The 26611-nt window shown below is 44.1% G+C and overlaps 1 protein-coding gene across 7 annotated transcripts in view; it reads right to left on the reverse strand.

The window, feature by feature from the left end:
• Positions 1 to 26611, reverse strand: part of LRP4 (LDL receptor related protein 4) — a 62934-nt gene that overhangs the window by 22317 nt on the left and 14006 nt on the right. For 6 of the 7 annotated variants that reach the window (XR_014020694.1, XM_081282718.1, XM_081282721.1 and 3 more), the window contains exons 2-20: positions 25155 to 25301; positions 23574 to 23690; positions 23222 to 23335; positions 22759 to 22875; positions 22310 to 22438; positions 21953 to 22072; positions 21482 to 21607; positions 20823 to 20948; positions 20498 to 20632; positions 19979 to 20104; positions 19262 to 19492; positions 18203 to 18359; positions 16151 to 16368; positions 15818 to 15994; positions 15274 to 15396; positions 12905 to 13113; positions 12659 to 12740; positions 11683 to 11788; positions 1759 to 1960 (exon numbers count right to left, since the gene is read on the reverse strand). Coding sequence is in view for 5 of the 7 variants with exons in the window: in XM_081282718.1 (XP_081138844.1) it covers positions 1759 to 1960; positions 11683 to 11788; positions 12659 to 12740; positions 12905 to 13113; positions 15274 to 15396; positions 15818 to 15994; positions 16151 to 16368; positions 18203 to 18359; positions 19262 to 19492; positions 19979 to 20104; positions 20498 to 20632; positions 20823 to 20948; positions 21482 to 21607; positions 21953 to 22072; positions 22310 to 22438; positions 22759 to 22875; positions 23222 to 23335; positions 23574 to 23690; positions 25155 to 25301 (2762 nt within the window). In the remaining 2 variants the exon portion in view is untranslated. Of the gene's footprint in view, positions 1 to 1758; positions 1961 to 11682; positions 11789 to 12658; positions 12741 to 12904; positions 13114 to 15273; positions 15397 to 15817; positions 15995 to 16150; positions 16369 to 18202; positions 18360 to 19261; positions 19493 to 19978; positions 20105 to 20497; positions 20633 to 20822; positions 20949 to 21481; positions 21608 to 21952; positions 22073 to 22309; positions 22439 to 22758; positions 22876 to 23221; positions 23336 to 23573; positions 23691 to 25154; positions 25302 to 26611 lie in introns of those variants that run through there. The other variant, XR_014020695.1, reaches the window with a different exon arrangement.

The following is a 26611-nucleotide window of genomic DNA, read 5'->3' on the forward strand; positions in this document are numbered from 1 at the left end:
GGAAAAATAGAGACTTTACAGTAAACACCCCCTTAATCATGCAATAAAATAGACATCAGGATAATGGGACAAGCCTACATCTGTACCTACTGGTGAGACACATAGAGAATTTAGGACATGACTCCACTAAATGTAGTATTCCTGTCCCAAATGCATAATCTGAATCCAATCACAAGGAAACATCAGACAAACTCAAGGAGTATTCTGCAAAAAAATTTTTACACTTTAAAAATGCAAAGATTGGGCTGGGGATGTGGCTCAAGCGGTAGCGCGCTCGTCTGGCATGCGTGCGGCCCGGGTTCGATCCTCAGCACCACATACCAACAAAGATGTTGTGTCCACCGAGAACTAAAAAATAAATATTAAAAAAATTCTCTCTCTCTCTCTCTCTCTCTCTCTCCTCTCTCACTCTCTCTTTAAAAAAAAAAAAATTAAAAAAAAAATTAAAAAAAAAATGCAAAGATTGGGTTGGAGATATACTTTAATGATAGTGATCTTGCCTAAAATGCAAAAAGCCCTAAATTCAGTCCCCAGTACCACAAAGAAAGAAAGAAAGAGGGGCTGGGATTGTACTTGGTAGTAGAGTGCTTGCCTAGCATGTATGAGGCACTGGATTCAATTCTCAACACCACATAAAATAAAAATCCACTGACAACTAAAAAATATTTTTAAAAAAAGCAGGCAAGCAAGCAGAGGTCAAAAAAGACAGAGCATGGTGGTACCTGTAATCTGTAATCCCAGAAGCTCAGGAGGCTGAGGTAAAATCGTAAGTTCAAGGCTAGCCTCAGCAATTTAGTGAGGTCCTAAGCAACTTAAAATAAAATATAAAATACTGTCTCTAAATAAAATACAAAAAAGGTCTGGGGACGTGGTTCAATGGTTAAGCAACCCTAGTTTCAGTCCCAGTAAAAAAAAAAAAAAAAAAAAAAAGGCTAAGGAAGTATTCCAAAATTAGAGATTAAAGAGACAAGATGCTAAATACTAAATACAATGAGTGATCCTGGATTGGATTCCAGAGGGAAAAAAAAGGAGGGGAAAGAAATGAACATTATTGGGAAATTGATAGTAAAACTGAACATGGATTATGGAGTATACAGCAATATTTAAATTTCCCAATTTTGATAATTTTACCATGGCTATTATCAAAATTAATATATATTAATATTATATTAATGTTAAATTTCCCAATTTTGTAATTTTACCATGGCTATGATAATTTTACCTTGTCCTTAGGAAATATGTACTGGGATATTTTGGGATCAAGGGCAGGATTTCTTCAATTCAATCACAGATGATTCAGAAAAAAGTGCATGCATGCACGTGAGAGAAAATAAGAGTGTAAGAAATGTGGCAAAATTTGGTTATTTATATATTTTTTTATTATTCTTGCCATTTTTCTGAAGGTCAGGAATTATAACAAAATAAATGATATCAAAAACCAAACAGAGATCAATCATGGGCCTGGTGTGCAACTGGTGACTAATTAGTGTTAGCTATGATGGGTATTAGGAAGGCCTGTGCATTTATACCCCCAGCCCACAAAACACACAAATCCCTAGTTTGCTTTCACCATCAACCAGCAGCCCCCACCCCTACTCCAGTTCTGGAGGGTGGCCACAGCTTCAGAGAAACAGCACATTCCCCATGCTCATCTCATAACCCCAAGGTTCCCCTACCTATCTCCTTTGAGCTGCCAGCCAGGGAGTCTGTCCTGGAGGCTGTTGGGGCTGTGGAAAGAGGCCTTACTGACACCCTTACCTTCCTCTTGCTGCCATCCAGTCCAGCAAATTCAATTGTCTTCATGCCAGCATCAGCCCAGTACAGCCGCTGGGACCCATAGTCAATAGCTAATCCATTGGGCCAGGTCAGATTAGAAGAGATGATGACTTGGCGGTTGGAGGCATCCATGCCAGCTCGTTCAATCTTGGGACTTGCACCCCAGTCAGTCCAATACATGTACCTGGGCATAGGCAAGGCATGTCTTACAAGCTTTCTAGTTAATATCCAGGGGGAGGCTAGGGCTATAGCTCAGTGGTAGAGTGCCTGCTGGCACATGTGAGGCACTGGGTTCAATCCTCAACACCGCATAGAAATAAATAAAGATACTGTGTCCAGCTACAACTAAAAAAATATTTAAAAAAAAATCCAGTGGGAATCCAGGATTGTGGGGAGCCATTCTGACACGTGATTGGGTGACTCCCGTTAAGGGCCTGAGGCACTCTGGCTGTGTCGGAGTTATCCCGACCCTTTCCTGATGAGAGAGCCCATCCGTGTGGGGGTGTGCGTAACCACTGACCCTGGAGACCCAATCACTGACCCTGACCTTGGAGTGCAGCCCCCCCTCAACCTTCATTGGATGGAATTCTCCCCTGAATCTCTTGTTTCCCCCAAATAAAAGGCTGATCCCCGGCGTGTTCGCTCTCTCTCTCTCCTGCTAGCCCAGAGTAATCCTCGCTGCCCTGCTGAGCGGCTGGAGGCAGGGAAACAGGGAGACCGAGCCGTCTCGGACCTAGCATTAAAATAAGGTACTGTCTGTGTGTTTTATTTTGATCTCTTCTAACTAACTGAATGCCAGAACCTCATTAATGAAACCACTGCGCAGGCCGCGTGGTAGAATTGGCGCCCAACGTGGGGCATTCTGAATTAGTTAGATTGAGTGGGAGCGCGCGCTAAAAAGATTAAGGGAAAGAAATAAAGAGGAAATAAGGAAGATAAAGAAATAAGAGAAAGGAAGAAGTGACATTTGGGTCACAAAAGTAATAAAGAGAATAAAGAAAATAAGAAATAAGAGAAAGAAAAAAGTGACATTTGAGTCACAAAAGTACCAGGAACTATTGAAGGAAAGAGACGTTAATTTACTTAAAATGGGAAATTCTACTTCTTCGGATAAGGAAATGTATCTACTATTTTAGACAGTATAATTAATCAGAAAGGAAAACAGATAAAGAAAACTCAGTTATTGCAATTCTTAAAGATTGTAGGTGAATATTGTCCTTGGTTTTGTGACCAAGAGTCTCCAAATTTACTTACTTGGGAGAAATTAGGAAGAAAGTTACAGAGAGTTTGTCTTTCTACTGAAATACCTGGAGGCATAGAGAATATACAGAAAACTTGGACGGCCCTAGAAATTTGTCTCTTTGAATACATGGACCAGAGTCCGTGGCCACCAGAAGAGCTTCTGAGAGGTATTCAAAGAGCCATTAGGTCTATTCAAATGGAAAATCAGCCTGAGGCTAAGTTAATTTCCTTTCCTTTGAGCCGTTTTAAAACAAAAGCGCTAGGAGCTAAAACAAAGGTTAGAAATGTGCAAGCTAGCCCGCAGACAGATTATACAGAACAGCATGATAAAGAAGAAGCATCTCTAATCTTGGAGAGCCCTCCAGAAGTGGTAACCAATCTTCCTGGAGAGGAAAATACAAAGGAAACTCCTAGCGGGGCTCAGGTTTCTTCTCAGCCACGTGAGTTAGAAACCCAAATTCCAAATGGCGATAGTACAGAGTCTGATAGCAGCTCGCAGTCTGAGGAAGAAGAATTAGACATAGAAACTCAGGACTTAGAGAGAAATTTTAATAGATTGCATTTAGCACCACCTGCCCAAGCTTTTAAAATTCAGCCGATACCTGCTAGAAGAACCAAATTTAACAGGTGTGCTGAATTAAAGATGACTTTTCTTACCCCAGTTCAGCAAGGTATTAAGAAGGCTCAAGAAATGGGGGAGGATACTACTGGTTTTCACCTCTTTCCAGTTTTTGAGCAAACTGATGAGCAAAATCAGAGAGTTAGAATTCATGCTGTAATTCCATTTAAAACTATCAAGGAATTAAAAAATGCATGTGAAACGTACGGCCCAAATTCGCCTTTTGTTCAGAGTCTGATAAAAAATATCTGCTCACAACCCCTTCCTCCTAGTGACTGGGTTTTTTTAGCCAGATCTTGTTTGAGCGGGGGAAATTACTTACTTTGGAAAACTTACTGGACTGATTTTTGTAATGAACAGACAGAAAGAAACAGAAGACAGGGCATAGAAACGCCAGTAACGATGTTTTTAGGGACTGAAGATTTTGCTGATTTAGAAAGACAGTTAAATTATGATTTTGTAGTGTACAATCAAATAACTGATTGTGCAAAACGTGCCTGGAGGCAAATTGTCCCCAAGGACCAGTCCAATTTAGTTCTTACCAAAATCAGACAAGGTGCCAGTGAGACTTATTCAGATTTCGTAGCCCGACTATATCAGGCTGCGAACAGGTCCATCGGAGACCCAGGAGCTAGCGAATTTATTGTTAGACAATTGGCTTTTGAGAACGCAAACAAAATTTGCCAAGATGTTCTCCGCCCCCATCGTAAGAAAGGAACAATTTCTGAGTATATTCGCTTGTGTTCTGACTTAGATTCCACTCAGTTGCAAACGGTAGCCTTAGCAACAGTATTAAAGGAAACTTTGGGGCCACAAAATTCAGTTCAGAAGTCCCGCAGCAAGTGTTACGTTTGCGGAAAACCCGGTCATTTCGCCTACGAATGTCGCCAACGCAAATTTAGGTTTAGGGCTCCATCTACTGGCGATAATAGATATTGCAGGACTCGGCGCCACGTGGTTGATTCGGGTGGCGCGGATGAGCCCGCCTTCTCGCCACAAGTATTTCCTCCTAGCGAGGGGACAAAAAACTTCCGTTCGGCCCCTCCCCGGGCCCAGAAACAATATGGGGAGACGTCGCACAGTGTGACGTCACTAGCGGCGCCGACCAGGACAGTCCGCGATTTTTACCGGAGCAGAGACATGGATCACAGACAGTTTTCTTAGGACCTTCAGAGACAGTTGAATTAGATCCTGAAACGGGACCAACACAAATCCCTACTGGGATTTTCGGGCCGCTTCCTGAAAATACTGTAGGTTTAATTTTGGGGCGTAATAATTTAAAGGGAGCTATTGAAGTAATACCTGGTGTGATAGATTCAGAATTTAGAGGGCAATTATATGTTACTGTAAGATCCAATTATGCCCTAAGACTCACCCCAAAGGATATTTTTGCTCAATTAATATTATTGCCTTGTGTCTCAGAAAGGCACCTGCCGGCAGATTCAGTTTCTAAACCGCCGGACAGAGTATATTGGTCCCAGTTAGTGCGACAAGAACGCCCTTTATTAAAACTTAGAATTAATAATAAAAATTTCCTAGGAATAATTGACACAGGGGCTGATAGTTCAATATTGTCCAGCCGATTTTGGCCCAGGACATGGCCTCTACATACAGCCTCAGCTAATCTAGAAGGAATAGGAAAAATTTCACAGCCTGCTCAAAGTGCCAACTATCTCCGTTGGGAAGATTCTGATGGGAACAGTGGAATATTTAAGCCTTATGTGTTAGAGTCTTTACCAGCTAATCTATGGGGAAGAGATATACTAGCCAAAATGGGACTGCTACTAGTCACCCCAAATTCTATAAGGTCAGTTGAAGAAATTAATCAGAGGTATTTTCCTGGAGATGATAGGGAAAACTTTCAGGAAGAATATCTGTTTACAAGCCAGTCTACACGGCAAGGATTAGTAAATACTTCAGGACAAAATTTTATTAGGGGCACTGAGTACTTCCCCGATCCTTAAAACAGCTGAAAAAATTACGTGGCTCACAGAAGAGCCTATTTGGATTTCTCAGTGGCCCATCTCAGGGGAAAAGCTTAAAATAATTCATAGATTAGTTGAGGAACAACTTCAAGCTGGTCATATTGAACCAACACTTAGCCCTTGGAATACACCTATTTTTGTTATTAAGAAAAAGTCAGGAAATTGGAGATTACTGCAGGATTTAAGGGCGATAAATCAGACAATTCGGCCTATGGGATCATTACAGCCAGGACTTCCCTCCCCCACAGCCATTCCTTTAGATTACAGCTTGATGGTAATAGATTTAAAAGACTGTTTTTTCTCTATAAGGTTACATCCTGAAGATTGTGAAAAATTTGCTTTCACTGTCCCAGCAGTTAATTTTAAGGAACCTGTTAAAAGATACTGCTGGAAAGTCCTTCCTCAGGGAATGCGTAATAGCCCTACACTGTGTCAAAAATATGTTGATCAGGCAATAGATCCCATTAGAAATAGCTTCCCTGATGCATACATTATTCATTTTATAGATGATATATTATTGGCCCATGCTAATTCAGAAGTACTTTCAGAAATTTTTACTCAGTTAGAGACCTCACTTACAACATTGGGTTTAAGTATAGCTCCTCAAAAAATTCAAAAGGTATCTCCTTTTCAATATCTAGGTCAGATAATTCAAGGGAGTACAATCCGTCCTCAAAATCTTCAGATAAGAGTTAAGGAGTTACGTACCCTTAATGATTTTCAAAAACTATTAGGAGATATTAACTGGCTAAGACCATCCTTAAAGTTAACTACTTCTGAGTTAAGTCCTTTATTTCAGATATTACAAGGAAATCCTTCTCCAACCTCTCCACGTCAACTAACTTTGGAGGCCAAAGCAGCCTTAAGGAAAGTGGAAATTGCAATTAAAAATGCACAACTTACTAAAATAGATCCTAAAGAAATACTGTATTTATTAATATTTCCAACTGAACATACCCCAACAGGAGCCATATGGCAAAAATTAGGAGTTATTGAATGGATTTACTTATCTCATTCCCCTCAAAAAACATTAACACTTTTTCATGATTCTACAGCTCAATTAGTGATTAAGGGTAGAACTAGGATTTTACAATTAATTGGATCTGAGCCTGATATCATAATTATTCCATTTTCTGTTCAACAGACTAATTGGCTTTTTCAAACTTCTAGTTCATGGCAGATAGCTTTTACAGATTTCCCTGGCCAGATAGATAGCCATTATCCTCGTGATAAGATTGTACAATTTGCATCATTAACATCACTTATTTTTCCAAAGATTGTACTTTCCCATCCAATAGAGGGAGCTTTATCGGTGTTCACAGATGGTTCCAGCTCTGGTAAGGCAGGTTTCTTCAGCCGTGTTCATACAGAGGTAATACAAACTTCTTATACTTCAGCTCAAAGGGCAGAACTTCAAGCCCTGATTTTGGCCTTAGATTATTTTTCAAATGAGCCTATTAATATCTATTCTGACAGCTTATATGCAGTCAGAGTTACCAAAAATATTGAAACCTCAGTTATTGGGTTTACTTCATCACAGGAGTTATTTGAATTATTTCATAATTTACAAAAGACAGTGCTAATGAGGAAGTACCCATATTTTATTGGACATATCCGAGCACATTCTAGCCTCCCTGGACCTTTGGTTGCAGGTAATGATAATATTGATAAATTAGTAGCTTTTTGTCAACAGATGTCTTCATATGACTGTGCCCTAGCTTCCCATTCCTTGCATCATCAAAATGCTTCTAGCTTACGTAAAAAATTCAGTATTACCAGAGAACAGGCTCGTCAGATTGTAAGCCAATGCCCTAAGTGTGTTATTTACACTCCATCTCTGCCATCAGGGGTAAATCCCCGTGGTTTAAAACCAAATCAAATATGGCAAATGGATGTAACTCATATTCCTCAATTTGGTAAGCAATGTTATGTGCATGTCATAGTGGACACTTATTCTAGATTTATTTTTGCCACAGCGCGTACTAAGGAAAATACTCAACATGTAATTTCTCATTGCTTAGCAGCTTTTTCCGTTTTAGGGTGTCCTATGCAGATTAAAACAGATAATGCTCCAGCTTATGTAAGCTCTGCTTTTCAACAATTTTGCCAAGAGTTTCAAATTAATCATAAAACAGGAATTCCTTATAACCCCCAAGGTCAAGCCATTGTAGAACGAGCTCATTTATCTATTAAACTTCAATTACAAAAATTAAAAAGGGGGAATAAGATAATGACTCCCCAAAATAGCCTTAATCATGCCTTATTTGTTTTAAATTTTTTAAACTGTGACACAGAAGGTCACACTGCTGCTGAGAGGCAAATGTCTCCCTCGGTGACAGGCCCATTAGGCAGAGTTCTGTGGAAAGATTTACAGACTGGTCAGTGGAAGGGCCCAGATCCGGTAATATCATGGGGCCGAGGGCATGCTTGTATTTTTCCAGAAGGTGCTTTTCGTCCTATCTGGGTGCCTGAACGTGCTATCAGACATGGAGGAGATAGAACCCAGACTCAAGCGACTGAGGATAGACACGGAGGAGCCACAACCCAGAAGGAGGAGATATCGGAAAAAGATGAAGAAAGACCAGATTGAACCAGCCGAGAAGCTGATTTCATGGAAAGATGTGAAGAAACTGACAACCCAGGCTTCCCAAATACTTCGACGCCTAGGAAAGAACAGGACACCAGTCTTGATGGTAGCGACAGTAATTGCCCTACTGGGCTGTCAGGTAAAAGGGAATCAAGTAGACACTTATTGGACATATTTCCCAGATCCACCCCTGGTACACCCAGCTGTGTGGACTGGAGAATCTATTCCAGTATTTACTAATGACTCATTCATGATGGGAGGATTTACAGATGCTCATATTACTCCCAATCATGTGACTAGATTTAATTATTCTGGCTACAGTGCCCAATTACCCCTATGTTGGTCACATGATAAACATGCTGGCTGTCTGAAAGTATCATTTGAAAAAAAGACAGCGATTGGTAAACCTAGACTGACAAATAATTCTATTTATGGAGACTTAAAACCTAATACTAGATCAATAATTAAGATGGGACTTTCCCATAACAAGCCAGTCATTTCTGCAAAACCTCCACCGGTACCCCACTGTCCAAATAGTTCTACAATTAAAATTGGCACCTTTCCTAAATGGATGGATTGTGTAAATACCTTTCCTGTACGACATAAGGTGTCTAAAGCTAGTGGGTATATTTTAGACTGGTCTCCAAAAATTGATGAGAGACAATTACGAAGAAATTCTGCTATGACACCTGCAGGATTTGTTAGTAATATTTTGACTTATAGTGAAGGAGGCATTCAAAGAGATATTTGGCGTTTAATTGCTGCCTCAGAGTATTTACATTTTACAGACAAACCTTTACCAAAATTTGTTGGCAAGAACTGTAAAGAGGGATCTTGCTATGGCCTAAGAGCCTGTGTCCAATCTCCTTATGTTTTAATTATTGGAAATGTAAAAGTTAGATGGATAGATGATAGATATTTTGTTACTTGTAATAAGTGCAACCTAACCAATTGTATTTCTAGGTATAATGGAGGAAAAGGAGTGCTGATACTTCATCAGCCCTCTTTTGTTTTATTACCTGCTAATATTTCAGAGCCATGGTATGCTGATGCTGGTTTACAAGTTTTACAGCAGATTCATGCCCAGCTAACAAGACCTAAACGTGCTATTGGAGTCATAATTGTTGGTGTCTTAGCACTAGTCTCATTTATTGCCTCAACCGTCTCTGCATCTCTGACATTGTCTCAGAATATTCAGCATGCAAAATTTCTTAATAATTTAGCTCAAAATACTTCCAAGGCTCTGCGTAATCAAGTAAATATTGATGAAAGGATTAAAACTAAATTTAACGCCTTAGAGGCGACTGTTATTAACATTGGTAATGAACTTTCAGCCTTAAAATTTAAGGAAAGGCTTAAATGCCATGCTAATTATAAGTATGTATGTGTTACAGCTGCCAAGTACAATGCTTCTCTCTGGGATTGAGAGAAGGTTAAAAACCATTTATTAGGTATTTGACAAAATAGTAATAATAGCTTGGATATTCTGGAACTTCATCACCATATCCAAGACATTCAAAATAATAGAGCTGATTTTTCAGATCCTTCTTCTTTGGCTAACCAAATATTGAAGGAATTAAATGGATTCAACCCTGGAAATATTCTTAAACACTCCGCTTGGTACATTATTGGATTATTCTCTTTGCTGTTAATTCTCTTTTGTATTGTAACTATAGGATGGCGAGTCCTCCAATCAAGAATCCGGGGACTCCAGAGAGTGAACCGCCGCCTCATTGTTAAGAATAAAAAGGGGGAATATGTGGGGAGCCATTCTGACACGTGATTGGGTGACTCCCGTTAAGGGCCTGAGGCACTCTGGCTGTGTCGGAGTTATCCCGACCCTTTCCTGATGAGAGAGCCCATCCGTGTGGGGGTGTGCGTAACCACTGACCCTGGAGACCCAATCACTGACCCTGACCTTGGAGTGCAGCCCCCCCTCAACCTTCATTGGATGGAATTCTCCCCTGAATCTCTTGTTTCCCCCAAATAAAAGGCTGATCCCCGGCGTGTTCGCTCTCTCTCTCTCCTGCTAGCCCAGAGTAATCCTCGCTGCCCTGCTGAGCGGCTGGAGGCAGGGAAACAGGGAGACCGAGCCGTCTCGGACCTAGCATTAAAATAAGGTACTGTCTGTGTGTTTTATTTTGATCTCTTCTAACTAACTGAATGCCAGAACCTCATTAATGAAACCACTGCGCAGGCCGCGTGGTACAGGATATCTAGGGTTTTAGGGTTTCTGTCAACAATAGCTGCCCCAGCCTCCTGCCTCACTGCCCAGCCCAGTTCTGGGATCAGAGCTGTCCCCAGAGGCCTTTGTATCTTCTATCACTATTGAAAGGCAGAGCCCCATGGCTCAAGAGTACACAGCAAATGAGGCCTACTCGGGAATAAAGAAAGGGGAGGGGAGGAGAGGGATTAAGAAACACTTTCTTGATTGGGTGGGCTAAGTAATTATGGTATATAATTTTAACCAAATTCTATATAACCATGAAGAACAAGATAGAACTATATACTTAAAAGGAAATATATACAAAATATATAGCTCAACCAAGTAAAAAACAAACAAACAAAAATATCCAAGTCCAAAAACAGTATGCCATATTTAAAAAACCCAAACCACCACCACCGCCAAGTATTTATATACATTTAGAAGAAAATCTGGAAAAAATATCCCACACTGTTAACAGTGGTTGTTGCTAGACAGTGAGATGATAGAGAATTTTCACTCTCTATGATTTAATTTTCCTTGACAACAAGTTACTTTTGTAAGCAAACAAAGTATTTTTTTTTTTTATAATTACAAAAAATAAAGAAAGTTTTTAAAGTTTCCTTGTCCAAGGCTGGGGTTGTAGCTCAGGTGGTAGAGTGCTTGCCTAGCACAGGTGAGGCACTGAGTTCGATCCTCAGCACTACATAAAAGTAAAATAAAGGTATTGTGTCCATCTACTATAAAAAATATTTAAAAAAAAAAAAGTTTTCTTGTCCAGACAAGAGACAAGGTTGTCACTGCCTTCTGTGGTTTCTACAGCTGCCCTTGCATCTTTTTTTTTTTTTTTTAAAGAGAGAGAGAGAAAGAGAGAAGAAAGAGAGAATTTTTTAATATTTTTTTATTTTTTAGTTTTTGGCAACATCTTTGTTTATATGTGGTGCTGAGAATCGAACCCGGGCCTCACGCATGCCAGACGAGTGCGCTACCGGTTGAGCCACATCCCCAGCCCCATCTTTTTTTTTTTAATATTTATTTTTTAGAAGTAGTTGGACATAATAACTTTATTTTATTCATTTTTATGTGGTGCTGAGGATCAAACCCAGGGCCTCGCACGTGCTAGATGAGTGCTCTACCACTGAGCCATAACCTCAGCCCCTACCCTTGCATCTTTGATATGCCCGAAATCTGGCTTCTCTCCCTAATCAACAGACTCCCCTCTAGTACTCAGATCTTGGGGAGAATGGAGCTCCTAAGTGGAAGCACTCACCCGCCCATGGGTTCTACCACGATGTCTCGAGGACGATCAAGGTTCTCCCAGATGAGTACTGTCCTCATGCTGCCATCTGTGTTGGCTACTTCAATCCGGTCTGTACCTACCAAGAAGTAAGGGCAAAGATATGAACTCTAGTCTTGTTCATTCACCTTATCCTCCATTCTTAGCAGACAGCAGGCATGCAAGAGATGCTCAATAAATATTTTGTGATAGATGCACAAAACATGTTTAGTGAATTAAACTGTGATAAGAAATTCAAGAAAGTGATCAGTTTCATTTCTTAGAAAAGCAAGAATTCAAGTTGAAATGGATTCTGCTGTCATGTATAACTAAGTAGAACAAATTTTTAAAAATTAAAAAAAAAAAAAGAAAACCAAGACTTCTAAACCTAGGCAACCAACTCTGTCTTATAATTTGAGGCAATGATTCTCCAACTTTAGTATGCCTAAGAATTAGGAAAGCTTGTTAAATTACAGAATCTAATCTAATTTAATCTAATTCCTGAATCCAATCCCCAAAGATTCTGATTCAGTAAGTATGGGATGAGGCCCCAGAATACACATGTCTAACAACTTCCTAAGGGATGCTGATGCTGCTGGTCCAGGGACCACAGTTTGAGTAGCATTGGTTTAAGGCATTCCTTTTGCCTCTCATACCCACCTGAAATGGTTTTATCCAGACAAGGATGAAAAGAAAACTACAGGGCATTGGTTCATCATCTGAAATGCTTTAAAACATTTCCAAGCATCAATTACATCATGTATATAGTTGCCATTTGCCTAACAAATGTCTAGACTCAGATGTGAGCTTCTGGCTTTAACTCTATAGCAGCCCTATCACTTCTGCCTACCAAGGACTTCAGGTCAAGAGAGACACAGTCCAAGAGAGGCACTGGGCTCTTTTACCTGAGTCCAAGGTTTTATATAAGAGGAACCCCAGGCAGCCAGGCCATAGGTCCCCTTTTACATACCTGCATCTGTCCAATATAGCTTGTTGGTGACCCAATCAATGGCCAGGCCTGCAGGACTCTCCAAACTGGTATCCACTACCACCTATGCAGGAAGCAAAATTGTGTCGCCAATGGTATTTTCACTCCAGCTCTAGAGCCCAAACTCCACAAATTCTCAAGGTATGGGAAGCCCTTACCCTGGAAAGGATGGATTCTACCCCATAATTTCTGCCTTCCCTGAGAGCCTGAGTCCATGCTGGGACCTACCTCCTGTCCCGTTCCATCCCACTTAGCCCTGCTGATGGTATCAGTGCTGACATCTGTCCAGTACACATGGTCATCCCGGGAGTCCCAGTCAAGGGCCACAGCACTGCGCACGTCAGCCAGTGGGATGACATCGTCGGAAAGATCCTCTGTGTCAAAGCTGATCCGACGGATGTCCATCCTTCGGGCAAAAAGCAGGAACTTGTCAAGACCTGATCAAAGGCCGAGAGGGGTCTTCTTTTAATGTTCTAAATCCAGTAACAGTGACAGACACAGACGCTCACCTGCGTGACACCTGGTCAATCACACTTCCTGGGACCTGGTGCCCTTTGCCCCCTACTCTTCACACTACAGGCCCCCTTGAGCACTGGGCAGAATCAGTCTTAGAATCCAATGGAAACAGACTCTACCCAGGGCCCAGAAGTATATGTTGTTTACGTGTCTGTTAGCTTCGTCTAAGTTTTTCTCTCTTCTGACTTTGCCAGGTCTCTTCCAGTGCACTGGCTGGATTACTGCCAACAGCTGGCTCTGCTGCTCTGCTTCCACTGTTTTGGGGGCTCTGATTCTCCTCTATCATCTAGATCCTTCCTCTACTTGTTCTCATCACAGTTTTAGCCAATAATCACTGAGCACCTTCCTTTCCAGGCATTGAGCTTAATGTTCAGGAAAGATTTGAGGCACATTTTTGTCCTTTTGTCCTTGAAGGACTTAATCAGGTGGGACAGGCAGACACACCAACCCTTTGTGGTACATGTTATTCTTGCTCTCATTTTCTAGATGAGCATCTCTTCAGTTAACCGAGACCAAGTAACTTGCCTAGAATCTCACAGCAACAGACAGCAGAGCGGGGCTCAGTTCCACTCCAGAGGAAGAGCTACCCACTGTTCTCTACAGTGTTTTCCCAGCAGACTCTTCTCCATCTTCTGCCCTTACTCTGGTCTGTCTGAATATTTTCCCAATACAATCATCCCTTGGTATCTGCGGGGCATTGGTTCCAAGACACCACAGACACAAAAATCTGCAAGTCCCTTTTATAAAATGGCATTGTATTTGTATATACCTGCACATATCCTTCCATATACTTTAGTTTCAGCTTTTTTTGTTTGTTTGGTTTTGGTTTTTGTTGTTGGAACTTGGGATTGAACCCAGGGGCACTTTACCACTGAGCTCCATTCCCAGCCCTTTTTATTTTTATTCTTTTAAATTTTGAGACAGGGTCTTGCTAAGTTGCTTAGGGCCTCCCTAAGTTACTGTGGGTGGACTCAAAATTGTAATCTTCCTGCCTCAGCCTCCTGAGTTGCTGGGATGACAGGTGTGTACCACCATGCCTGGCTCTTCCATATACTTTAAATCATCTCTAGATAACTTAAAATACCTAATTCAATATTTTTACTATTGATTTGATGCTGGAGATTCCAAATGCAAAACATATTCTATGATAATAGTTGTTACACTTATTGTTTAAGGAAGAATGATAAAAAGTCTGTACATGTTCAGTACAGACACAATTTATACATATATATATATATATATATGTACTTGCATGTATATACATATATACACACACACATAAATGTATACACACACATATACATTAAATACATATATTCAAAGTTGGTTGAATCTGCAATTATGGAACCCACAGATTCTCAACTATATATTTTTCTGCCCATAAGACACTTCCTCCCTAATTTTACCATCTAAGGCCTGGGTTCAATCCCCAGCACTGCAAAAAAATAAAAAATAAAAAAAAGAACCCCCCCAAAAAAACCCCTAAAACCTAACTTTACCATCTTTTTTCTTCCAAGCTCTAGGAAACCCTCAAAGAAAAGTGTTTGGGGAAGCATTTTTGCTTCTTACTAAGATAACAGAGGAAGAGATGAGCAAGAAGAATGCAAGGGCAAAATGCATTGCACAACACTAGGTTCTCAATCACTGTGTCTGAAATGAAACCTCTGAGTGTTCTAATTTTGGCTCCCTGATCTAAACACTGAAAGAAAGTTTCAAAACTTTCTTTTGGGGATGAGGCTAAAAGTAAAGAGGCTGGAAATCATTCCCCTGCTTTCTAGAATAGCCTAAAACCCTCTTTCTGCCTAGAGATGAGGCATCCTACCTGGTGAAATGAAACATAAGCCTGTTTGCAGGTGTTCATACTCAACTGGGTGGTGTCACTGAGCCTTTGGCAACTACTGCTGGGCCCTCAGTCCTCAGTTTTGATATAGGATCCCCAGAGTCTTAAGTTCTTTCTCTCCAGTGGCTACTGAGGAGACTGGCTCTTCCTCTGACAGGATATCCTTCCAACACGTGTCTTTTTCCTTCCGCCCACCCGCACAAGGCACTTCCTCTGAGGCTGGTGTTCCAGACCCACTTACTCTGGGCACAGGCGTGGCTGCTGATTTTGCGGAAGCCAGTAGGGCAGGCACAGGTATAGTTCTGGGCACTGGGAAGACACAGGTGGGTGCAGCCTCCATTGTTGTCTCCACAGCGGTTTTTCCCTGTTCAAAGAACCCAGAGCAAGAGGGTCACGTTAAGACTAACCATTTCCAAACATACCCCCCTCAGGTCAGAGAGTAGGCTGTAAACTCCCCAGAGGGAAGAATTATGTCTTATTGCTTTTTATATCTGCCCCAGCAGCTAGCACAGTGAGTACCTGACACAGAGGAGAGGCCCTGTAAATGTTTGCATGAATTAAATGGAACACTGAAGCCAAGGAGTCTGGTGAGTTTTGATGTTGTACTACCCTAAGTGTCCAGCAGAGGGAGGAATGAGCCCGTGTTAATGCCAGCCCTGAATGTCCCGGCCTCCTCCCATTAGAAAAACTGGCAAAAATTGCAAATTACAAGAAATTTCTAAGAGGCTCCAGCAGCCACATCATCCATGAGGCTATTTTGCCTCACCTGTTGTGTAGGTTTTTACCTGCAGGCTGGCGTTGGGGGTGCAAGGTATGAATGTCCATAGGGAAATGCAGCTTGTTGCGAATGATTTCCTGGTTCTTCCCAGTAAACTTATTAGCACTATTGATGCTCTTGGTGTGCCAGTCTGTCCAATACAGGCTGTCTTCAAACACCGTGATGGCGAAGGGATGAGGGAGGCCTGGGGAAAGTCCCGAAAGACCTCAGTCCAGACATGGTCTTGCATGGCCCTGAGCCCAGGCCTGGCAACTGTACCAATCTCACCCTCTGCCAAGGCTCTGGGAGGCAGGGATAGGGGAAAGCATGAGAGATGAAGGAGAGTGGGGAAGGGTCTCACCCTGGCTAATGACAGCCTTGCGATGACTCCCATCCAGGTTGGCCCTCTCAATGACGTGGTGTTTAGCATCTACCCAGTACATGCGGCGCCCAGCATAGTCAATGGTGAGGCCATTGGGCCAGAAGAGATGGGTATCTGCAATGATGCGACGTCCAGAGCCATCCATGCTGGAGGCCTCAATGCGAGGGGTGTTGCCCCAGTCTGTCCAGTAAATGGTACTGGGAAGAAGAGAAGAAATTGAGAGGTGGGCAGCAGAGGATGGATCGGTAGTAAACAGGTTAATAATCAGACAGAGGCTTCTAGCTATTTAACCCAGGGACTCCAGCTGTTTGTCCAGAGAGTATTTTTTAAATATTCTAATTTAAATGTTTCTAGACAAAAAAAAAAAAAAGACAGTTCTATCTTAGGCTGAGATATACCAGTGATAGGTCAATGTAAGTCAAAGTCCCAAAGCTCATGGAATTGACAATATAGTTTAACATCAGTAGGACAGGCACTTTCATCTTTCTCACAGTTTCTTTCACTGCCCTTGTATTTTATATACATCTACATGCCCAGTTTGTTTCTTTTTTTCTTTTTCTTTACATTTTAGAGGACACTGGTGATTTTTTTTTTTTTTTTTTTTTTTTTTTTTTTGGTACTGGGGATTCAACTCAGGAGTGCTTAACTACTAAGTCACATCCCCAGTCTTTTTATATTTTATTTAGAGACAGCATCTCAATAAGTTGCTTAAGGCCTTGCTAAATTGCTGAGGCTGGCTTTGAACTTGCAATCCTCCTATCTCAGCCTCCTGAACCACTGGGATTACAGGCATGTACCACGGCACCCGGCCCTTGGCACTGATGGTAGAACCCAGAACCTCATACATACTATAGGCAAGTGCTCTACCATCTGAGCTACCTGTTTTTATTTGATTTGATTAATTAATTGGAGTTGAATCCAGGATGTTTTACCACTGAGCTATATCCCCAGACCTTTTAATTTTTAAATTTTAATACAGGGTCTCGCTAACCTTGTTAAGTTGCTAAGGTTGCCCTTGAACTTGTAATCCTCCTGTCTCAGCCTCCTGACTCACTGGGATTACAAGTGTGCACCACCACTTAATACTGGTTTATTTTTAATTTTTATTTAATAATTTTTTTTTAGTTGTTGATAGACCTTTATTTTATTTATTTATATGCAGTGCTGAGAATCAAACCCAGTGCCTCACACATGCCAGGCAAGTGCGCTACCACTGAGCCATAGCCCCTTATTTTTTATTTTGAGACAGAGCTTACTAAATTGTCCAGGAAGTCCTCAAACTTGTGAACCATCTGATTTAACCTCCTGAGTAGCTCGGAATAGCTCAGATTCCAGGTGTGTGCCACCATGCACAGCACAAACAGAGTTTCTACAACAGTTAACATGAAACTGAAGGATCTTATAAGACATCTCTTCAGTTGATGGCATTGAATTTTTAAAAGCCACAGCTGGGGTTGTTGCTCAGTGGTAGAGCACTTGCCTAGCACATGTGAGGCACTGGGTTCAATCCTTGGCACCATGTTAAAAAATAAATAAACAAACAAATAAAGTTAATAAATAAAAGAGAAGCTTGAAGAAAAAAAAAAGCCAGAAGCTAGGAACTTCTATTTTTAGAGGCTTTGATTCATGAGATATTTTCTGTTAGCTTTTTAGTTATTTTAAATTAATAAATTTTATTAATTGGCTCAACCCTATGAGCTAATAATAAAAAAACTAATGACTTAAAAACTTACCTAACATGTATGTTGTATTATATTTAAAATGCCTCTCTCATTTAATCTTCAGACAACTATGAGGCAGAATTTTATTTTTCCTTAATTATCAGTTTGGAAATGAATAAAGGGAGCAGAAAGAGATTAACAACCCCAAGGCCACATGGCCAGCTGTTGCAGAGCCGGTTCATAGACTTAGGAGTGTCTAGACGCACACCACACTCTGAGGAGACACCCATGAAGACTGGCTCAAGTGGCCTGAGAACTGCCCCTACAGGTTGCAAGAGGGATTTGGAAGCCTGAGACCCAACCTACTCACCCCTCCATGGGGTGCAAGGCAATGGCCCGGGGCTTCTCAAGGTTCTGCCACAGTAGCACCTTTCTGTGGGCCCCATCCAGGTTGGCCACCTCGATCCTTGATGTCCCTGAGTCAGTCCAATAAAGTTTGTCATGGACCCAATCCACAGCCAGACCCCCTGGTGGAAAAAGTAGAAAAGTTTCAGGGATTCTGCAGGGGCTCCTGTGTGCCTTAGTAACAAGAGAAACTAAAGCAGTTTCCGGGGCTAAGCACTACTGTAAGAATCTTGCATATGATAACTCATTTAATCATCACAAATCTGTGAACTAGGTACTATGATTCCCATGAAGATGAGGAAACTGAGGCACAGAGAAGTCAAGGCACGGTGCAACGTCAATCACATGCCATTTGCTGAATTCTGGCTCCTGACCCACCCCCAGTTCTCCCTACTGCATCAAGGTCAGGTTTGCAAATTGACACCTAAGGTTTTGTAGAGGCATTTCAGAAGTTCCCAAAGCATTTGAGTCAACTCTGCTCTTAACCAAATCCTTCCTTTCTTCCTTCTTTTCTTTCTTTCCATTTCTCCTTTGCAGTGCTAGAGATTGAACTCAGGGCCTTGTTGCATGGTAGGCAAGAGCTCTACCACTGAGCTACAGCCTGAGCCCCCAATACCAAATTCTAACCCACTTCACCTACTTAGTAGAATAGCCTGAGACTGCCAAGTAAGATGTTGCTGTTTTTTAAAGCTATAAAACATTTGGATATACTTATCTGAACCAATCAGAATAATCTTGATACTAAGCAATCAAAACAAAACTTAGAAGTGAGCTAAAGCTGGTAGAGAACTGTAACTGTCCGCAAGTCTCTAATTCCAGTTATGACATTCACCAAATGTTACATCTAAACCTATAAACTTAATATGTACTAACAAATATTTTCTATGTCAGAGTTCTACCCAATACTTCACTGGGAGGAAGAGATGTTCAGCTGCGGAAGGTTTGCAAACACCATCCTGCCCCTTCCACTATAGCTTTGCAGACGGTGTGGCCCTGTCCCTCTCTAGGGGGCCTTGTTGCCTACCTGGGCTTTCTAGTCCTGTAGACACAACCTCTTCCACGTTGCTGCCATTGAGGTTAGCTCGGAGGATCCGGTCCAGGGTGACATCAGACCAGAAGACAAGCTCGCGCCGGTGATGGAAGTCAAGGGCAATGGCATTCTCCAGGTTGTTGAGTAGCAGGGTGTACTCAGAGCGGTGTGGCAGCACCTGCCGGATGTCAATGCGATTGGCGAACAGCAGCACAGGCTCTGGCCCTGGGACACAGTATAGAAACAGAGTTGGGCTTCAGAGCTACCACATACTCATCAACATGCTCCCCCAAGTCCTCAACTGTCAGAGGGGGGCCTTGCCACTAAAGCATGCCTCAAGCTGCTGGCATCTCTCCTGGAAGAGTGGAAACTCCTCCTACCCCAATCTTTCCACCTCTCAGCAAATCCCTGAGCTCCAGAGCACCTGAAGTCTCAGTGTCTGTCTGTCTGTCTGTCTGTCTCTCTCTCTCTCTCATACTGGGAATTGAACCCAGGGGTGCTTTATCACCTGAGCTATATCCCAGACCTTTTAGTTTTTATTTTGAGGCAGTCCTCACTAAGTTTCTGTGACTGCCCTGGAACTTTCAGTCCTCCTGCCTCAGCCTCCCAAGTCATTGGGATTAAAGGTATGTGCCACTGTGCCTGTCTACATGGCACTTCTCCATGCTCAGTCCCCCCATGCTCACCCAGCCAAATACAAACACCCCTTACCCAGAGCCTTGCAGCTGCGCCGGTCGGGCCGTAGTTCATAGCCTGCTTCACACCAGCACTGGAAAGCTCCTTCACTGTTGGTGCATCCCTGGCTGCAGTACCCCTCCTCAGCACACTCATTTACATCTGCAAATGCCAGGCAGGGTCAGGAGGTCCCCTTCTGCCATCCTCCTGCCCCAATTCCCAGGCTGACTACCTGTTTTTTTTTTTTTTTTCCCCACATTCCCATCTACTTTCCAGGGAAAGCTGTGTAATAAGCCATAAAAGGCTTTGAGGCCATGCAAACCTGGGCTGGAATTCCACCTTTGCTATTCACTAGCTGTGCAGCCTTTGGTAAGTTACTTAATCTCTCTGAGATTCCATTTCCCCATCTGTGAAATGAGAGGGATGATCTCCACTTTCTAGGGTTATTGTGATAATAAAATAAGGTCACATCCATCTAATGCCTGACCCTTAGAAAACAGGCTGTCTATCTCCTGTCCCTGCCCAGCATTCTGACTCTGTTCCACACCAGCTCACCATGGCACGTGTGCCCGTCCTCTGTGAGCCGGTAGCCTGTGTGGCAGGTACACTGCACTGCCCCCCGCACCATCTGGCACTTCTGGGAGCAGCCACCGTTGTTAACATTGCAGTTCTCCTCACCCGTCCGGGGCCCTGTGCCAGCCAAGCCAGAGTTGGGAGTTGAGCCCAGAATCCTCCCCCGGATGGCCAACTTGGCATTCCACCTGGACCATGAAGAACAGCTCCCAAAGTGCAAGAGTCCCTAGGGAGGATTCCCTTTGAACCTTATGGGTGGGGTTCAACCACAAACCACAGGCCAGGACCGCCCACCAGGGACACTCACGGCAGTTCTGCTGTGGGCTTTCGTCGCTGTTGTCACCACAGTCATTGACCCCGTTACACAGCTTCCTCTGCCCAATGCAGCGCCCATTCCAACACAGGAACTGGTCGGAGGCACATTGAGGGCTTCCTGGAGAGAGAGGGGGGAGAAGGAGGGAGGAAGGGAGGGTCAGGGCTTGGGTCAACAAGGGATGGAAGCCTGTCATTTTCTAAGGTGAGCTAGAGACAGATGACATCAAGGAGGGAGGGTTGGGGTCCACGGCAGGAAACAGCTCAGACAAGACAGGCTGGGCGTCTGCATTCCCACCCCCCAGGACACCACAGCGGATGAGGGATGTGGAACAGAATAATAAAATGCACACACATGTGCAGTGCTAGATGTGGCAGGGGAGCGGGCGTGGGGGTGTCAGGGGTGAGCCGGTCCCCCTGCACTCGGCCAGGGTGGAAGGTACTGGCTGTGTGAGTTAGTACATGAGCGGCCGCAGTCAACAGTGCACCCAGAGGCGACACGGTCACTTGCAAGGGCAGGAAAACTCCAGGCCACGGGAAGGATCTGAATGAAGCATCATCTTGGCCTACCTGGAGAGCTGGAGTGACAGCCCTGACCCCCACCCCTGCCACCATCTGTAGGTTAGGGGATCTGGGGTCCCTGGGAGACTCCACCTGTGTTCTCGCAGTTCTCTTCATCGCTGTTGTCTGCACAGTCGTCCTCCCCATCACAGCGCCAGGACAGGCGGACGCAGCGGCCTGACCGACAGCGGAACTGTTCCGCTGTACACATGGAGGTGGCTGGGCAAAGCAAAGGCCTAATGAAAGGGTGGCCTCAAGCTTCACCCTGCCACTCACAGCTGAGCTGCACTTTCTATCAGTACCCATATCACTCTTCTTGACACATGTGTCAAGAGGTGGTCTATGTGGCATCTTTGTGTGAATCAGAAAAAAAGGTGCCCCTTCCTCAAAGCAATTTACTGCTATAAAAGGGACATCTATTATGTGAATAACATTCCTTTGCCACTGCAGTGCACAACTTATACAACCCTACATGCCATCCAGTATGTCTTCAAACTTTATTGGTAATGCCCTCTATGACTCCACAACACTCCCCTCAGGCTTTGGAGCCATTTTTCCACTCACTGCAGTTGCGCTCATCAGACTGGTCATCACAGTCCGCGTCGCCATCGCAGCGCCAGCCTGCATTGATGCACAGGCCACTGTCACACATGAACTCCCCAGAGCGGCAGGGCTGGTGGGAGGCTGGGGAAACAAACATCTTCTGTCTCTAGCTAGTCTGTGCACACAGTGTCCCAAGGTAGACCAGAAAGCCCAACTCCTGCCCCTCCCAGCACCCCAGTCCTCTAACTCTGTCCTAGAGACCAGAGAATCCAGAAACTCCTGTCCTGAGCACCTGCCCCCACTGGCACCTGTGCCTTGCCCCTGGAGGAGTTCCTTCCAGCCTGGCCTCCCCTCCTCCCCGCTGGCCACAGCACTCACAGCAGTCAGACTCGTCTGACCAGTCCCCGCAGTCATCATCGCCGTCACAGTGGTAGATATCCAGGATACAGCGGCCGTAGGCACACTGGAACTCCTCCAGGTTGCAGGGGGGCGCTGGCACTGCTGAGGCTGGAAGGAGGTCAGGGAGCGAGGGCAAACACTCAGGCTCTCACGGAGGAGAAGGGTCCCTATCCCTCAAAGGGCAAGGTGCTCAGGCAGGGTGACTTCCTGAGTGAGATACGACCGGGGTTCTTTTGGGATGACCCTGGAGACTGCCATATTCAGGTGGACCACCTGGCGCACCTGCACCTCCCCAGATAAGCCCAGGAGCTGATTCCTGAGCATCCCCCACCTGCCCACTGCAGGGCACTCCTCGGCCTGCCCTGAGCCCTGGGGACGGAGCCTTCTCCCTTGCCCAGCCCAGTGGCCTTAGGTCTGGGGCCACTCACGACAGCTTTCCTCGTCCGAGCCATCTTTGCAATCCGTGTCACCATCACAGTACCAGTGCTCAGCAATGCAGCTCCCGTCACTGCAGCGGAATTCCTTGTCGGAGCACTTGCGCATGTCTGGGGAATGCGAGGGGATGGTCATGCCAATAGACAGAGTCCCACAGGCACCCCTCTTACCATCCTCCCTGACCCCCAAATCTCGCTGGCCCTAGAGGAGGGTATCTGATGAAGCCCCTGGAAGAACCCACAGATTCAGTGCAGACTCTGGAGGACATCAAGGCCAGGAGAGCCTGGCCTCAGGTTCCTGGGCCACGATTCCTGGGAGCCTGGACTCTTCCCCCATCCTGCATTCCTTCAAGATTCCTGAAGCAGTATTGGGGCATTTGCTGCTATCTCCTCCCTTGGTCAGACTCCTCTCCAGTCCCCCAACCCTGCCTGCTTCCCCAGAGAGCCCACCACTCACCACACTGCTCATCGCTGTTGTCACCACAGTCATTGTCACCATCGCAGTGCCACAGGCTCCGGATACAGTAGCCATTCTGGCAGGGGAACTCATCCTCCTCGCACTCTCGGGGGGCTGTGGGCACAGAGCAGTCAGGCTGCTGCAGGCAGTGGGGTGAGGTGCCTGGAGCTGCCCCTGGGGCTCAGGAGGAGGTGGCCGCCTCTCGGGGGCTTATCTGACCAAGAGAAGGAGGTCAAAGGACAAGACAAACTGCTGAAAACCCAAGAGTTCATGTGGGCCTGGGGCATCGTTTTCTGATTAAAAATCCTTTCCCAACAGAGCCCGGTGGAGTCTGGTCCCCTCCAACACTCACGACAGTCCTGTTCATCCGAGTCATCCTCACAGTCATTGTCCCCATCGCACACCCAGGAGCGGCGGATGCACTTGCCATTGTCACAGTGGAAATCCAAAGGGGAACAGGTGGGCAGCACTGAGTCCCGGGAGAAGAATGGAAAAGTGAGTCAGGCAGGCAGGCTAAAATGAGCCAGAAATCCTTTCCCAATACCCTTGTTCCAAATCCCCTGTCCTGTAGCCCTGCCCTGTGGACTCCCACGCCTGCCTCTAACTGATGGGGAAGCGAAGCAGCTGGGAAGACAGAGTAGCGTGATGAGAGACCTACAGGGTAGAAGCAGAAGAACCCAGAGAACTCAAAGCCACGAAGAAAGCAGCAAGAAAAACACGGCAAGTCTTTTACTCTTATGAAATGATGATTGACACATCTGGGCTCAATTTCCAGTTCTAGAGTTCATTATTTATAACACTGAGCAGGTCATTTACCTTCTCTGAGCTGTAGTTTCTTCGATGGTACAATGGGGATAATTACACCCAGCTCATAGAGGTCTTTTGAGACAATGCATATGAAAGTGCTCTATGAAAGTGAAGCATTTATCATTACCACAATTAGCTAAAATGGTTAGGGTTAATGATGTCTGGGTTGTAGGCTCATTCTCGTTAGGCCAATTAGCCACCCCCAGACATAGAGGCTGCAGGTCAGAGATTTTATCCCTGAACCCAGAAAACTGGCTTAGCAGTGATATTTTTATTTTTTTTTAAATTTTTTTAAAGAGAGAGTGAGAGAGGGAGAGAGAGAGAATTTTAATATTTATTTTTTAGTTATCGGTGGACACAACATCTTTGTTTTGTATGTGGTGCTGGGGATCGAACCCGGGCCGCACGCATGCCAGGTGAGCGCGCTACCGCTTGAGCCACATCCCCAGCCCCAGCAGTGATATTTTTATATATCCAAGACAGGACACCCTGGCCATCGTCCATATGTTACTATGCCAGGGGAAAAGGGAAATTTAAATAGAGGATAAGATTTCTTATAATGTTATTTTAAAAAAGGTGTGACTATACAGAGCACCAGAACAAGAAACGTGGAAATAACCCACATCCATGTATAACGTGTACCTTTTTTAAAAAATATTGTTTTAGATGTTGATGGACCTTTGTTTTATTCATTTACTTATATGCAGTGCTGAGAATTGAACCCAGTGCCTCCCACATGCTAGACAAGTGCTCCACCACTGAGCCAAAACCCCAGCCCAGTACATAAATTTTTAAATGCACAAATTTGCAGAACACATATGCAAATCATATAAATATAGTGAGATATATTTAAAGAGACTACTCATGGTTTCAAGAACATTTTCTTGTATATTGGTTTCAAGTTTGTTTTATTGAGCATATAGGCATGAACCACCCAAATATGGGACAACTGGAGGCATATATATTGTGAAGAAACCTCTGCTCGGTCGATACCTGTCACTCTAGCAAGAGTCTAACTCTCCTGGTCCAAAGCAGTAGATGCATTGAACACTCGTCAGCCTTGTCCTTGGCCCCACTGCCAGGTCCCTTTTCCACCACCTCCGACCACAGCAGGGGCAGCACTTACTACATCCATCCTCGTCGCTGTGGTCCCCACAGTCATTGTCTCCATCACACTGCCACTGGGCAGGAATGCAGGTGCACTCGCCGAGGGCACTCACTGCACAGGTAAAGTGGCTTCTACCACAAGCACATTCAGGGCTGCTGGCCAGACCTGGGCAGAGGAGAAAGAGGGGGACTCGGTTCCTGCTCTTCAAAGCCTATGGCTGGTCACTATCACCCAGGGAGCCACGGTGACACTGCAAAGGAGATGCAAAGGATCTGATTGTGCCTCCCACCCCCATCCAGAGGTTAAATGGTCCAAAAGATACCCTCTGGTTTGGGGCTCACAGACAGCCCAGGTGACCGGGTCCATGACAGGGCTTTTTCGCACAGCACCTCTAGAGGCCCAGAGACAAATGGTGCTACCTAGAGGTTGACGTTCTTGGAAAAAGCAAGGCTGAGAACAGACAGGTGAAGTTGATAGGTCTCTATATGCCTCTTTAAAACTAGATTGAGATATGAATGCTTTTGCCTCTATCCAAGAATAGACCCTGGCACGCTGACCAGGGAGGGTGAGAATAATAGTGGAGTTTAAATAGTGGCGCCTCATTAGGTTAAAGAAGTCACAGAGGGAGCAGGAAGCAGCCGGCCAGTCCCACGGTCAGAACTTGCTCTTTTTTTGTTGTTAGTAGACATAGTCATTACATTTATTGTAATAACTACTCCATCATAGGATTGACTTGAATCTATTTGAACAAAAGATGATCTGAAAGCAAAGCTCACTAAGTTGGGTAAAGAAAGCAAACATTCCCAGTCATTTTTTGCATGAATATAGATGACATTTTAACACAGACCCGCAGTCACACATTATGAGAGAGTAAATTTTACCCATAGTACAGAGTCTCTTCATGTAAGATCATAAAAATACAATGCAATGTGAGCCCAGGTTAAAAATTAAATGCAGCAGCTGGTATCAACACGCACACATGGCTTCTAAATGGGATGAGAGAGACTGAATCTGGTGTCTGCTAAGACTCATTATGGGGGATAATCAGGTATAAGGAACTAGAACAGACTGAAACAGGAAACACAACCATGCCCAACAGTCACACAAGGTCAAATGATCATCTCCACGACCAAAAGAACCCACATGAAACCCTCAGCCAGCCCAGGGAGGCAGTCAGCATCCTGTGCTCAAGCAGGTTCCCAGTCAGTGGCAGGAGATATCTCTGCACCCAACAAAGTCATGGAAGGCATGGGGAGTCTGCTTTCACGGGACACTGGACATTTCTAAAGGAAAGTCTGGCATTTAACTCTCAAAAATGAAATAAAAATTAAGCAGAACCTACTGAAGGATACATGTGAAGTGATTATAGTGTAACCTTCACTTCCCAGTGGGTATAATTTAAAGACTCAAGATTTTAAGAGCACTCCAAAATTATGCTACAGAAAAGCAATCCTAAAACAACTTGGCCTCAGTGA

Source organism: Spermophilus citellus (assembly GCF_964194105.1).
Source record: "Spermophilus citellus genome assembly, chromosome: 2".
In the NCBI taxonomy this organism is placed as follows: domain Eukaryota; kingdom Metazoa; phylum Chordata; class Mammalia; order Rodentia; family Sciuridae; genus Spermophilus; species Spermophilus citellus.